Here is a 14,975-nt window from a genome sequence, read left to right as displayed (position 1 = left end):
TTTGAAAGTCATTCTTAATATTACCTGATAATGTCTTTAATATTAGTTTAAATATTAGTAAATTAGATAGGCTCGTTTGACTGGTTTACAAAACCCATAGAAAAAAATATCCATAGACATTTTCTGTTGTATGATGATGTCACTATCTACCCTGTAAATATTCTCAAGTAAGTAACTGCCAGTCTGTACTTTTGGCAAGTATGCAGAGAATAAACTTAACTGTTTGTTTATGACAATGTGTGGTTTGTTTTTAGGATTTTAAAAAATTTTGAATATATTTTAATATTTATTATTATTTGCATTTTTACAATAATTATTTTAGGTCCACTGGCTATTCAGAGGTGATAGTTGTTGTTGGAGGCTGTGAACGAGTTGGAGGATTTAACCTTCCATATACTGAGTGTTATGATCCTGTAACAGGAGAATGGAAGTCTTTGGCTAAGCTTCCAGAATTTACCAAATCAGAGTATGCAGTCTGCGCTCTAAGGAATGACATTCTTGTTTCAGGTAAATAAAAGATCACTGGAGTTGCTAGCTACTTTTGATTTGGATATGGCTTGACTGTTTTAAACAACAATAGTGTTTTAAAAGAAAATAGTGAAATGTGAATATGCTCACTTTAGGCAAATCTTTTTATACAACAAATTAAACTAAAAATAATATTTTTCTTTTAAAAATAGTCACAAGATAGAATGAGCTGAGCATGGTGGCACACCATATAATCCCAGCAACTCAGGAGGCTAAGGCAGGAGGTTCACAAGTTCTAGGCCAGCCTCAGCAACTTAGTGAGGACCTAAACAACTTAGCAAGACCCTGTCTCAAAAAATGAAAACAGGGTTGTGGATTGGCTCACATAATTAAATGGGTGGTTGAATGCCCCTGGGTTCAATCCCCAGTTCCAATCCCACCCCCTACAAAAAAGGATAAGGATAATGTAGAATATAACTATTGAATGTATGCTCAAAAGTCTGTTAATTGGCACTAGACATGGTGGTGTACACCCATAATCCCAGCAATTCAGGAGGCTGAGGCAGGAATATCACAAATTAGAGGCTTACCTCTATAATTTAGTGAAAACCTGTCTTATAAAAATTAAAAACAGCCAGGGGAAGTGGTGTAGGCCTATAATCCCAGTAGCTCAGAGACTGAGATAGGAAGATCATGAGTTCAAAGCTAGCCTCAACAAAAGTGAGGCACTAAGCAGCTCAGTGAGACCCTGTCTCTAAATAAAATACAAAATAGGGCTGGGGATGTGGCTCAGTGGTAGAGTGCCCCTGAGTTTAATCCCTGGTACCACCTCCCCCCACCCCCCAAAAAAAAAACATTGGGGACGTAGCTCAGTGGTAAAGTGCTTCTCAGTTCAATCCCCAGTACTTAAAAAAAAAAAAAAATTGTTTGATGGGTCCTGATATCTGACTTCTAAATTAACAATCGTATATTTGTAAGACTCATATTCTATATTTTATTTTAAGAAGACCTATAATCATTACTTCTCAAGATCATAATTGACAAAGTTTAAATCTGCTCTGTAGAACTATTTTCATTAAGCTGTAAGAGCGTCTTTCTTTCATTTATTGAACTTAATTCTCAAATTTATGAATTGCCTCCTGTGCTTTGGTGACATAGATCTCTTGATGATAAATATATAGTGATATATTATTCCATGTGCACTGTTTTGCATTTAAAGGTGGAAGAATCAATAGTCGTGATGTCTGGATTTATAACTCACAGTTAAATATTTGGATCAGAGTTGCCTCTCTAAATAAAGGCAGATGGCGTCACAAAATGGCTGTCCTTCTTGGTAAAGTAAGAGAAACCATTTTTTATTACTATTGCTGGTACATTTCCAAAATAAATACTACAGCTAAGTCCTGCATTTCACTTTCCCTTTGGGTGTTTTGGATTCAAATAGTTTTTCCTTCCATTCCTAACCACAGTAGATAAACTGAAGATATAAACAATATGACACTGTAATTTTGAATGGATATTTTGTTCTCCCAACTTCTAATTCATGGCAATGTAGCACATATCTTTTCTCATGCACATTGGAATCCAAATGCCTAAGAATTGGAAAAGAAAGGAGTTACATCAAAAGGGCAATGTCTAATCCAAGCAAATTTTTTTTTCCTTTTACTGAATTTGGCAGGCAGGCAAGCTAAGATTTACTTATCTAAAATGATGTTACTTTATCTTTTTTTTTGTACAAGTAAGGACAAAACAAATTTAAATAACAAGATAAACATCAACGTATTTTAAAGAAAATGTATTATTGACTAAAGATAATGAATATTATTAAAATACATACAATATAGGATAAGAACCATATACTAGCCTTCTTAACCTTTTAAAGTACTGTATACTCTTTTTAAAAGTTAAATCTTGGGCTGGGGATGTGGCTCAAGCGGTAGCGCGCTCGCCTGGCATGCGTGCGGCCCGGGTTCGATCCTCAGCACCACGTACAAACAAAGATGTTGTGTCCGCCGAAAACTAAAAAATAAATAAAAAAAAAAAAAAAGTTAAATCTTATATTAAAAACCCATTACATTGAACAGATTATCTTTAGCAGCTGTGTTAGGGAGTAATTCAGAGTCTGTAGCCATTCCCTGCCAGCATCTCTGTGAGCGCTTCCAAAGCCAACTTAAATGAATGAAAAATCTAAGTGAGGATCACGAGATACTTGACTGCACATAATTCTTTGATTGGTCCCCTTGAACCTCTTTCTAAAAAAATCACTACCTTTAAGGCCTTACAGTGAGATATTTCAGAGACACTTAAAAAAACCAGAACTTTTCTAATTGAATCAAAGATGTTGGCTTAGAATTTTCCACTCAGACCCCTATCAGTCTTTCTTGCCCTGTATCCCCACAAGAGGCTTCTTGAAGTCTCTATACTGTGGACACTTAGAGCTTCCCAAAACACAGTTTAAAAGCTATTGTTGATTACTAGAGACTTTAATATCATATATGCTGCAGCTATCAACGAAGCCTATGAAAAATTGTGATTGATGTACTGGAAATAAAATATCAATAGAAATCTTTTTGAAAACCATTGATGTGCTCATACCTACTATATTGTATGTAGTTTTAGTAGCTATGCCTAAAGAATGACAAAGTATTACTAGGAAAGAGACTTTAAAATAATTGAGGGGTTAAAAGGAGATGAGCTCTGACTAAAAGTATAATTTGTAATTATTTAATCTGGACATAGACAAATGAAAATGATTGCATCAAAAAATATTATGTATTAGTAAATTCAAATTTATTTGACAAATACTTGACTCAAAGGTACCCAAAGCTTAAGGTGCTAAATCAAGAAATAAGAAGAATCATTTCTGTTTTACACAGCAAGTACCCAGTTCATGGAAACCATTACCCTAAAAATTAAAATAGAGGCTGAATTCAAATCTATGAATATATTTAAAAATTGTAATACTCTCTATAAGGAAACCTAAGATGACTTAGAATTTAGAATATAGAAAGAGGATATTTATTATAACTTTGTCAGTTTATAAGGAAAACCTTGCCCAAGGTTACACAGATAAAGCAATGGCAAAAGCTCAGATTTTCTCAATCTAGAAGCCCTTCTGTCTTGATGCTCATGGTGTGCATTTTTCATTTATACGTATAGGAGTATGTACTAAAGTTTAATCTCTAAGGTTATGTGATAAGTACTCTTGTGTACATTTTTAATTGAGTGAATAAATACTCAGTTTCTGAGAAGATTAATTGCTATATATGGAGAGGCGGAGCTAGATATGAACCCAGCTGTCCTGTTCCCTAAAACCGCATACCACTTAGAGCTGCACAACCTTTTATAAGTTACTTTACCTTCCTGAGCTGTATGGTGTTCTGGGCACAAATCCACCATTAGGTCATCATAACATAATGTGAGAAATGCATGACAGAAGTGACATTAGCTTCTGTAAAAATTTAAAGGAACATTGAAAGATAAATTGTAGACAAATTTTAATGACAAGATGTGAAGTTTGGCTTTGGCCCTTGGGATTCATTGTTGAACTGTTGAATTGATGGCCAGGTGCTTTGGTGCTTGCCTATAATCCCAGCAGCTCAGGAGGCTGAGGCAGGAGGAATCACAAGTTCAAAGCCAACCTCAGCAATTTAGTGAGGCCTTTTAGTAAGTCCCTGACTCTAAAGAAAATATAAAAAAGGGCTGGGGATGTGGCTCAGTGATCAAGGGTCCCTGGGTTCAATCCCCAGTACCAAAAAAAAAAAAAAAAAAAGGAATTGATGAAGTGTTTTAGGAAAATTAATCTATAAGTTTCCAGAGCACAAGAATGGAAATCAGGAGGTTATTTGAGGTTTGAAATCATGTGGACCCTAAGGTAGGATGGTGGTAGTGACAAACAAAAGGAATGGGCAGATACAAGAGATGTGTGAAAGAAGATATAGATAGATATAAATAGAACTTAATTAAATTAATCAGATATGAAGGAAGAGTTGATGACGACTGCTCACTAAAGGAAACACGGAGAGCTTTGTTGAAATTAAAAAAGCTCCAGATATCTTTCATATAAAGATATTGATTTGCCCTGCCTTCTTCCTGTTTGTAAAGTGAAAATGTACATTAAAGCTCTTTGAAGTGAAGATTATAAATTCATTATGCATCAGGTACTAAAAGATAGGCCCTGTCTTCCAAATTCTCATAATCTAATAATCCTTACCTAATATTTTAGTTTCATAGTTTATTACTTTATGAAAATCAAATAGTTCATCATCCATGAGTGTGAACACTTAAGGTAAATCATGCAGTTCTCCATGATCACCAAGGAAGTGGTGAAAATTTGTTCTTGAAGTGGGGGTGTGAAAAAAGTCATAAGATTTCATGTACAAAATACAGATACACATACAGTGAGACAACAAATATACAGTATATCTGTGATATTAAAATTCCATCCACAGTGGTCTCATAGGGAAAAAAAAGAGTCTTTAAGGCTTCATGGTAGTGTTAAAAAAAGAAGAAGACACGGAAGCTCTGGGTTAAATATATTGCAGTTATAGTTATCAAGGGCTTTTAAAGAGAGGAAATCCCTTCTTTAACCAACTAGTTCAAAATTTGGACTTTTGATATTTAAGTGGTTTTATGTATTTTACATGTAGGTATACGTCGTAGGAGGCTATGATGGACAAAACAGACTTAGCAGCGTAGAGTGTTATGATTCCTTTTCAAATCGATGGACTGAAGTAGCTCCCCTTAAGGAAGCAGTGAGTTCTCCTGCAGTGACTAGCTGTGTAGGCAAATTGTTCGTGATTGGTGGAGGACCTGATGATAATACTTGTTCTGATAAGGTAAGTCAGTGCCCCTGCCCCCCACTCTCTTTACTGTGGATGGAACCCAGGGCCTTGAGCATGCTGAGAATGCTCTATACCACTGATCCACGTCCCCAAACCATAAGCCATGTTCTTACAAATAAATTACCAAAAATATATATAAAAAGGGAAAGACAGAAAGTTTATCCAGTAGGTAGTTAGGTTGCTTAGTGTGAAAGGTCTTTTAAAAATTTTCTGATACCTTATTCTTTTGGGGAAAACCTCTGAATTTTGTGTTGTTAAAGCGAGACCCTACAATATCTAAACACTTTTCATAACAAGTGTAATTAAAGTTTTTTGAAATAAAACTAATCTCAGTACTGAAATTTTACTGCTATCATCTACAGAATCTAAATTATTCACATGCAACCCAGTTGGGAAGTGAATTAGCCCAGGGTAAAGCACAAGGACTAATTATACTGCTTCCAGCTAGGTCATTTTGTGCATACTTTCAAAGTATTTTTAGAACAAAAAGGAGGAAAAGGAGCCCCTGCAATGTATATAGAGGATGGCTCACAGTAACTGCAGTTCATTGAATTCCTGAGACAAAAGAACAAATTTGGTCCTGACATCCCAGGAAACACCATTTTTATTCTGGGGAAAAATATCTAATGCTTAATTTATCTATAAATGTTACCTTAATTTTGTCAATTAATTCTTTTTCTAAGTTAAATTTCAATATAGTGTGGTCAAATGTCACTTAGAATTCATTAATTCAGAACTTACAATAACTTACTGAATTGAGGTCTACTTGTATTTTTTTTTTTTAAGAAAGGACTCCTTAAAAGTACAAAGAAATTATTTTCAGATTGAGGAATGATTATTCCACATAATGCAATTTTTAAAAATTTAGACTGCTAATTTCAGTGGAATTAACCTGATTAAGTAAAACTAACCTGATGGCCCTTCATCCTGGAAACAGTGTGCATTTATTACTTTTTTCTGCTTCATAGTAATAAATTTGTATTTTTTTTGGAGAATTTTCTAAATATACACCTTTCACTGTGAGGCTAACCTCCTCCTTTAATTCTCTGAACTAATGGAATTTTATTTTGAATCATGTTTCTATGTATTGGTAGACCTTTTATTAAGTAAATTTACTAATTTATTTAGAAACTTTAATTAAGTGTTTCTATATATTATTAGGTTCAATCTTATGATCCAGAAACCAACTCTTGGCTACTTCGTGCAGCTATCCCAATTGCCAAGAGGTGTATAACAGCTGTCTCCTTAAACAACCTGATCTATGTTGCTGGTGGACTGACCAAGACAATATACTGTTATGATCCAGTTGAAGACTACTGGATGCATGTACAGAATACATTCAGCCGACAGGTAATATTGTAAAACAGTCCAAGAGAGAAATAAACCTAAGAGGGACCAAGCACATGACAACTATTAATCCACTGGAATTTTACTTTTGAAATATTACCTGTTTACTTGAACTTCATATTTTTTTAAAGTTCCACATAAAACTTTTATGAACTCATTCCAGGGAATTTTTTTTTTAAATAACTTCCTTTTTACCATCCCAAGATGAAGTATCCATTGATTTTTTTTATTCCCTTTAACCTTTTTCAGAACCCTATTCTTGTCTTCATCCCCTTTTTAATATTTTTGAAGAGATGTTCTCATATGGATGGTTTTCTGGTTAGCAACTAGGTCGTTTGTTGTTTTTGTTATAAAGGACATGGTTTGTGTGTCTCCACCTGGAGCCCACTCCCTTATCCCTGCCATTCCCCAAAAGACCTTCCCTCAACCTTTTGATTCATGGCTCTGTTTACCTTCCTTCTAGCAAAATGCTGCTTTTGATGCTGGAAATCTGGCTTTACTTATAACCACTTAAAAATGTTGTACTATCAAAGTCACTACTAGTAATCTCTTTAAGTCTCTTTCATATTTTTCTTAATTTTTTCTACTCAGTCCTTAAATATGAATGTTGTTTGAGCCCCTTTCCCCTTACCTCTTCCCAGTATATAGTCTATTCCTGAATGATTTCATCTGCTACCCAGTACTGAAGACTTCAAGTCTTGATCTGCACCAAAGCCTCTCTCCTGCGCTCCAGACTCCAATTTCCAGCTGTCTATTTTCCATGGGTGCCCAAGACTTCAGACTTAGTTAAAATGTACCCTCTTGCCAAGCTTATTTTTTTTGTGTGTCTCCAAACAACTTAGAAATGTAATTTATTAGATATTCTTCATTTCTGTTAAATTGAATCAATCTATTAAATTGAACCATTTTGCCACCAGATCTTTTCTTTACACTAAAAATTCATCTCTCCCTTGACTGGAAACCTACTTGAACAAAAATCCAAGTTTTACCACTTCATTCTAGACCTTCTCTTACGAATCTTTTCTTTGCCGTTTCAGCCTCACTTTCTATAACTGTATCCCAATTACATTCCCAATCCCGATTTTCTTTTTTTTTTCCTTCTTTCTTGCCTTCCCTCTTTCTTCCCTTCCTCCCTCCCTTCCTTCCTTCTTCCTTTTTAAATTTTGAGACAGGGTCTCACTAAGTTGCCAAGGCCAGCCTCAAACCTCATGGTCCCCCTACCTCAACTGCCCAAGTCTCTGGGATTATGGGCGTGCACCACTGTACCTTGCTCATTACTTGTGTTCTCTAAACAGGTCATATATATTCTTGTCTTGGTTCTCGCTGTCTCCTCCTTAGCTTCTAATGAACCTTTTTTTTTTTAAACCTTCTCTATTTGTAATTATTCATTTCAAAAACAAACTTTATCATAGTTAGAACAAACTGATTTTACTTTGGCCAGAACTGATTGTGTTTTCCTTCTGATGTTACAACTTCCAACACTTACGTTATGACACTAACATATTTTCTAATGGGTATAAATTGAGTATTTTCCATGCTGGTCTCCGGCCTTCTTGAGAATACTATTCTAACTCATCTCTTAATGTATTTTGGATTTATTCATGTTCAGTAAATATTGAGTAAGTAAGCAAATGAGAAAGTAAAGTAAATGAAGAACCTAATTTTAAGATAATCTTACATTCAAGATATACAAGAGATATAGCATAGAACTATAAGGATAATGAAGAGGATTTGAGTATAACACAATCTTTTTAAAGTTGTTGATATTGACTTATGGTCTCCACTTAATAATGTATTCAGACTATCATTATCCCAACTGATAAAAGAGACATAATATGATCTTCAGTTTCAGAGTATATAGTGAATATAATCTTTTATCCTTCTCATATTACATTTAAGAGGAAATGAAGTTTTAATCTAAAATATCTTTTATTGGCTTGTTTTATGAATATTTTAAAGAGTAAATCATTTTTACTAAAGATCACTGTTCATTAGAAACTTGATTATACTGTACAAAATAATTAAGAGAGCTTAGTTAGGAGGCTAATTACCACATAAACATAATGCAGAGCATACAATGAATATATTTTTAATTGGATGATTGACATAACCGAAAAATATCAACAACAGGACATCATGGCACATTTTCTCTAAACAGTGAATAACATTGATTTCAGAAATTTCAAGGGAAAGGAACATTTGGATCAGAAGTATATTAAATTTTACAAAGACTATTGAAGTTCAAATGTAGTACCAGGATTTGGGGGATCATTTTCTCTCCCCTCATTCCTTCTCACTACCAGTATTACTAAGTGTATTTATGTATTAATTGCCTGCCCTTTTAATGCTAATCAGTGAAAAAGATAACTGTAATTTTTTGGTAGACAATAAAATGAGAAATGAATCTAAAACTATTGCTTTTTTTAAATGCTCAAAATATTAAGTAACAAAGAGTTGAAAATATTTTAACTTTTTAACTTTTTTTTTTATGGTCCTTATGGACCCAACCTATTTCTCTGTTTGTTCTTCACCATTTCCATGCCTCTCAACTTTGCATAATTCCTTAAGGTCAAATTTGATATTCTAAACATATTTTGCTTTCTGCTTTCTAACCCCCATTAGAAATGTCCTTGTTAAAAAATTATAGGTTTGGGGGTTTTTTGTGGGCTTTTTTTTTTTTTCTTTTTAATACCAGAAATTGAACAGGAACACTTAACCACTGAGCCACATCCCCAGTCCTTTTTATATGTTTTATTTTTGTTGTTGTTATTTTGAGATAGAGTCTCACTAAATTGCTGAGACCGGCCTCAAACTTGGCCTCCCAAGTAGCTGGGATTACAGTGGTATGCCACCATGCCCAGCAGCAGGGGTGTTTTTTAAGTCAATGATGAAGATTTTTTTTCTTTCTTCAGTAGACCAGGTATTTAAAATATCATTAAAGTTTAGAATAATTAAAATAACTCTGATTATTGTTGTGTACTGTTGGTTAACATTTTAACATTTAAGCATTTATAAAAGTAATTAAAGATTTTTTAATAATATAAGAATCATTTCATTTTAGTCTTTAAAAATAACATTAAAACTTCATATATTGATCAATTATTTTTACCACTAGCTACCCTTTGAGTAAAGAATAAGTGTTTCATATAGTATACATATACACAGAGTAAAGAAGTAGGTATTTTACAGAGTGAAATAAACAATTATATCTGGTAGAAATAATTTCCCAATATGAATGAATATGTTTTCAAGGTGGCTTGCTTCATTCATTTAAATTCTGAGCATTATTATCTGAAATATTAATATAACCAGATTGTGTAATGACACATTGCTTTAGAATCACCATAAAAGTAATTATACCATTCAATATTCAACATAGCTCGTACCTGAAAATTAAGTATATTTTTGTCATTATTTTACTGTATTCAGAACTTTTAGAATTTATAGAAAGAGATCATTGTGCTTTAGTTTGACTTATAATTTGTGTAGCTCATGGGTTTCACTCAAGATAAAAACATCATTCATTAATGTTAACAAGCCATTTCATTTTCACATATAAATTCTAATACAGGCATTTTAAGTACTCACTGATGCTTTCAGACCTGAAGATTGTGCAAATCCACCACAATTTAGGTTTTTTCTATAAGAGGGAAATCTATATGTAGCAAATATGGCCAGTGAAAATGTTTTTTGAACTCATTGGTAGAACTATTTCATTGTAGATGATGTGAAACCACAATAACAAGATACAATATTACGAGATATTAATTTTCTGAAGTAAAATGAAATGTAAATAGTGTATTTGACTTATAGCATAAATAAGTCCATGTAAAAGTGAGATAAATTTTAGTATTGTTTATTTGTTTGAAAAATCACTCTCATTTTTCACAAAAATAATTATTTTATGTAGTTATTATATTATTGCCACACAAGAGTAAAACTTAAGCTAAGAATACGATCATAGGCAAAGATAACTAAAATGTTATTTGGATCATTTCTGTGATTTGGTTATAACTAATATTTGGTTATAGCTAATTTGGTGTAACTCTTCCTCTCATTCCTTCATTCAACTTGTGGGTAGTTCTATAAAGTGAATAAGATTCCTACCTGTGGTCAGGTAATAGCTAGTTTCTATAATATTAAAAAAAAAAACAACTTCCGCAGTAGAATTAGTAGAAGCGACTGTTTTTCAAAGAGGTTTTGTTTCATAATTGTTAAGTTAAGCCTTTCTATGTCAGTCTACCATGCCCATCCTGCCTTCACATCTTGGCCCCAATTACTAACATATATTTTTCTATTCACTACATGCATACAGAATTATCTAGTGCCCACACACAGGATGGGAATTGGGCAAAAAGTAGCTTAGCTTATATTGTTTCCTTTTTTTTTTATTGTGTTTAAATGTCTTTTTTTTACTTTTCAGTTTGTTACCAAATTTTTTACCTGCAACAGTTAATTTTTTTTTTATGTATTTGGTTAAACAGGAAAACTGTGGTATGTCTGTGTGTAATGGTAAAATATATATCCTGGGTGGAAGACGGGAAAATGGAGAAGCCACAGACACTATTCTCTGTTATGATCCTGCGACAAGTATCATCACAGGGGTAGCTGCAATGCCCAGGCCAGTGTCCTATCATGGCTGTGTGACTATTCATAGATACAATGAGAAATGCTTTAAGCTTTAAAGCCAGGATACCTCACCAAGAAGCCACCCTGATCCAAGATGAGAGGTTTTAAAAACTCCTGAGTGGGAACTTGACTTATCTCCTCTGTGCCATATTCAAAAAATAGTAAAACCAATAATCCTGGTGCCTTTCTCCCCAGTACATCAGTCTTTCAAACTGTAATAAAGCCTTTGCTGTAATGGAAAGAAGTTGTTAAAGATAATTATGGTGATTGTTGCTTGACCTTTGAGAGTTTACCCTTGTATTTGTTAAGAAGCCTCTGTGGAGTAGGAAATAATGTCTGCTTGAATACTTGTTTAGAAATTTGTGAATGGTCTTTTCATTTATGTATGTTTATCTGCAAGACTGTATATTCCTTATTTTGTCATTTATGTAAAGAAAAATTGCATGACTGAGGCTTCATTTAGGTTGACTCACCTAATGCTGAGAATGCTTAGTATGTATTCTTAGGGAGAAAAATCAATTTTAAAAATCTTTGTCACAGACATAGCATATCCACACTGGTTAATTTTATTGAAGGTTTTTTTCCCCCTGCAATTGATAAAATTGTAATGATAACAATTCCAGTATCATAAAATACTGAATTATTGTGACTTCATTCTTAGAACTGCTGTCTTATATTAAACATGTTTTTGGGGGAGGAGTTAGGTAGGAGATATAGATATAAGTGCCCATAAAAGGGGGATGAAAATTACCAGTTAATTTGTAAGAAAAAATTAAACAACTATTTAAGAGAATGGGACCCACTGTGGCTCTCAAAGTATTTATGCATCATCTCTAAGTCCTCTAAGGAAGTCTCTTTCCTTTAACCTGACAAAGGAGTTGAAATCCATTTTGCAATGTTGTCCTGTGAAAACTAGAAACAGGTTTCCTCCCCAGCCAATAGGTTTGACCTCATTAGTATGGTGCTTTGGGTCAGAACCTCTTCCTTGGTTATTCTGCTTTCTTTGAAACGGCTACAAACCCTGAGAATCTCTACTGTTGAAGTGCCTTTAATAGGCTAAAGCAGGGACCACTTACCTCAGTGGGTCCATTTTTCTTTGAAATTTAGCTCTGAAAAAAAAAAAACAACAACAGTAGTTCCAGTCTTCTGAGATAAATCCAAATTGTATTAATTTGTGTAAAACAGACTGATTTGTCTAGATTTCTCAACTACAGTTTATGAAGCTTACCAGTTTTCAGAGAGGAATGTCAAAATTTTTCCAAGGCAAATAAATGGATATGGCAGGAACTACAACCTGAGTAATTATTGTGATTCCTGGATGGACAGATATAATTTACAACATTTTAGGGATGTACCAGGTAGCCTACTGTATTTTGACTTCCCAGTCAATGTTGTCTCTCACTTTGGAATTGCATACTCCTTTTCATAGTAGGGACGATGCAAATACATGATTATAGTGTCACCAGATTTTTGTTAAAACCAAAGTAGTCATCAAAAAACCTAACATTGGTAAACTTGTTTTTCCCCTTATTCTAGAATGACACAGACATTTCAAATAGAGAAACTTTAGAGCTTAGGATCTAAATTCAAGTCAATTTTAAAATGATAAATAATTTTCTGTGATAACTATCAAAGCAATTCAGAAAATAATTAGTTGAAAAACAGTTATACAATTGGGATGCTTGTACTGTAATTTTATAATAAATATCTTCATTATACTTTTGTAGATAATGGAACCTATTTAGTTCAGAAATTCTTTATAGTAAATGAGATAGTGTATGAAAACATGTTTTGTAAATGCTTAGAATTATACAAACAATAGTTGTTATTTTTATGTGTATTTGTAAGATCTTGTCCAGAGACTTCACATAAAAAAAAACTTTCTTAAGATAACTTTGTATTCTAGTATTTTTGTCTATTGTAAAAGTATTAACTATTTACTTATATTTTGTTTTACATTTATTTTCATATCCATGTGTTTGTTGTAGTAAAATTGAAATGAAACCTTAACAAAAATAATTTGTTTAAACACAGACCTCATATCAATATTGTTTAATTTTTTCTCTACATAATTTTAAACTACATAAATTAAGTACTTGCAATTTATGTTGAAGGCCACCAAGTACTTAGCATGAATCCTAGAAAATTAAAGTAATTTTTTAAAGTTACACAACTGATATTTTAACTTACTTTAATTATTTTTCTTCCTGTTTCTAATTCTTGATAAATAATGGCATTCGCCTTGATTTTAAAAAAATATTTTAGGATACAATTAGTATATCAAAAGGGATATATCAACCAGATTGGTGTCAGATTATATTCATTCTGTCATCCCATAGTTGGCAGATTTTTCTCTTGACAGGTGATGCTTGAATGAGCCTCTGGGTTAGTATGCATGTGTATACCTGTATGTATGTATTTATATATATATAATTAGTATGAATGTGGACACACACATATACAAACACCAAGAATTTTTGCAGTTTGTGATGATCAGAAAAAAAAAACACATAAAGTAAAAATTAGTTGATAATGTTAAATTCAATTCCAGAAGATTTTTGTTGTTGTTTGGGCATTTCTAGAGTACTTTTTTACATTTGAAAGTACAAGATAAGTATTAGTAATGATGACTTATATACCATCAGAATCTATATAACCAGTTTTTACAAGGTTAGAAAACAAATTGGCAGCAGAGATGTTTGCTAACCCCAGCTTGATACTTCAGTTGGAAAGAGAATTTGAAGGTATGCTCTGTGGATAACAGAAAAGTAGTTTTTGTGTTTGTTGCATGTGTGTGTGTTTCATGAACTTGTATCCTTTTCCATATTTTTCCTCTGTGAATGAGTGACAGAGTGATCTAACTTCCTCCTTTTCTACTGTAATACTCCCACTGACTGTACTGCACAGGCATGAAATGGTAGCCTATTGGGTCTTCGGTAACTTTTTTTTTCCTAAATGAGTGAAACATAGATATTTAATTCCATTTAAACCGGGTTAAGAAAAGATGATTTTTTATATATATATATATATATATATATATATATATATATATATATATATATATATATATAGACACTCAGGGAGGGTATTAACTTGTCACTTTTGCCTATCTGGGTGTTTAAAGTGCCATAACTAAATAACTTTCAGTTGATGATTCTAGAGTAAATTAAATTTGGTAAAGGAGCTTCACATGTGGCAGTGGTTAAACATTCTTTTGTATTTAAAAAAATGAAAACGTTTTGTGAACTGGTATATTTTCTCTTAGTGAATATGAATTGTTTCTTTACTGTCAATACCCTTTTTAAAACTCAGGAAAGACAAAGGTTCAATTATACCACTTTTGTCAATGTGCAAACCAGGTGTATGTTTCTTTTTCCTGTTATCTGGATATGGCAATAGATTTTTTAAAAATTACTGTGAGAACCCCTACATGAAAAGAGAGTTGAATTGTTTGTGTGTGCCTTTTGAGTCTTGAGCTTTACATGTGGAAAAGACATCTACTCCAGACTATTTTCAAAGAGAGGGAGAGATTGCTATTTATGTGGTGCCAAGTGATAAGATAATGTCTCACAAAGGCTTCCTATGGATTGCCTTTATTTTTAGAAAACTCAAGACACTGGTTAACCTCAACATAATTTTGGCCTTATTAGAATTTCTTGTTCTTTATGTTGAAAGCCAGGTTTACAT

The 14,975-nt window shown here is 33.0% G+C and overlaps 1 protein-coding gene across 5 annotated transcripts in view; it reads left to right on the top strand.

Annotated features, from left to right (window-relative positions):
- The window catches only part of Klhl24 (kelch like family member 24), a 38,406-nt gene extending 25,225 nt beyond the window's left edge, over positions 1 to 13,181 (top strand). For all 5 annotated transcript variants that reach the window (XM_046462530.2, XM_046462528.2, XM_046462531.2 and 2 more), the window contains 5 exons: positions 323 to 507; positions 1,688 to 1,806; positions 5,118 to 5,306; positions 6,474 to 6,662; positions 11,144 to 13,181. In XM_046462530.2, the coding sequence (XP_046318486.1) occupies positions 323 to 507; positions 1,688 to 1,806; positions 5,118 to 5,306; positions 6,474 to 6,662; positions 11,144 to 11,344 (883 nt within the window). In that variant the 3' untranslated portion in view covers positions 11,345 to 13,181. The remainder of the gene's footprint in view (positions 1 to 322; positions 508 to 1,687; positions 1,807 to 5,117; positions 5,307 to 6,473; positions 6,663 to 11,143) is intronic.
- The last annotated feature ends 1,794 nt before the right edge of the window (positions 13,182 to 14,975 follow it).

Source organism: Marmota monax, unplaced genomic scaffold (assembly GCF_021218885.2).
Source record: "Marmota monax isolate L192 unplaced genomic scaffold, Marmota_monax_Labrador192_F-V1.1 WCK01_AAM20220418_F8-fsc00100, whole genome shotgun sequence".
Classification (NCBI taxonomy): domain Eukaryota; kingdom Metazoa; phylum Chordata; class Mammalia; order Rodentia; family Sciuridae; genus Marmota; species Marmota monax.
Note: the sequence above shows the minus strand (reverse complement) of the source record. Positions and strands in the feature narration are given on the sequence as shown.